The sequence below is a fragment of the Galendromus occidentalis genome, unplaced genomic scaffold, assembly GCF_000255335.2.
Source record: "Galendromus occidentalis unplaced genomic scaffold, Mocc_1.1 scf7180000077430, whole genome shotgun sequence".
Classification (NCBI taxonomy): Eukaryota; Metazoa; Arthropoda; class Arachnida; order Mesostigmata; family Phytoseiidae; genus Galendromus; species Galendromus occidentalis.
In genome coordinates, this window is record NW_003805418.1 from 1 (window position 1) to 801 (window position 801).

Below are 801 nucleotides of genomic sequence, written 5' to 3' on the forward strand. Positions count from 1 at the left end.
AACAGCAGCAGCACCACGATCGAACAGCTGCAGCAGCAGCTGCAACGAGAACAACAGCAGCAAGCGCCGGGCATGCCTCCTGCTGAATGGAGTCCCGAGCAACAGAGTTTTGCCGATCCCTCCCAACAATATCCCGGTCAAGCACCGAACAACTGCATGGGTTACAACCCCTATGAGGCGCCCCAGGGAGGGTTCCAAGGACAAGACCCCGGCTATGCCAATCCTTACGGAGCGCCTCCGTACGATCCGAATGCTTTCGACCCGAACGTCCCGAGGTGAGGCCATGGAGGAGGGCGACCATCGGGCTTCCAGCTCATTATGATTCATTGGGTCCCAGAGCTGGAAAAGACTGAAGGCTCCCTGACTCGCAACCAACAACTTCTCCAGATCTCCAGGACTCAGACCGCTCATATTGAAGCCTCGATTTGCGATCTGGTTTTCCAGTGCCTCCACAGCTCTGGCGTTGACTCCAGTTAATTCCGGAGGCGTCTCCCGCCGACGTCCTAAAGAAGTTCTCATGTCCCTCGCATACAGAGCGAGGAGTTTCCCCACCGGAGTCTGAATAGCAACCTATCACCAGGGTCGACCAACGATCAACCATATCTTCAGTCTCGCAAGAGACACAAAGGCAGTGTCCTCTTTGTTCGCTCGTGGTTACTGATCATAGATGACTCAAGACTCGAGTGATGAGCCTGGCTTGAGACTGACTACTGAATAACTTCGTTCATTCCTCGCGTACACCGTCAAGAGCCGCCGACTCACAGCGGGATTCCAACTCACCCCTCCGGAAGAGTTGTCCCT

General features: G+C 55.2%; 1 protein-coding gene across 1 annotated transcript; it reads left to right on the forward strand.

The window, feature by feature from the left end:
* Positions 1-72: 72 nt before the first annotated feature.
* On the forward strand, positions 73-562 carry LOC114828195 (uncharacterized). Its single transcript, XM_029111290.1, has 2 exons — positions 73-275; positions 445-562. Exons 1-2 carry the CDS (start codon positions 73-75, stop codon positions 560-562), a joined length of 321 nt encoding a protein of 106 aa, XP_028967123.1.
* The last annotated feature ends 239 nt before the right edge of the window (positions 563-801 follow it).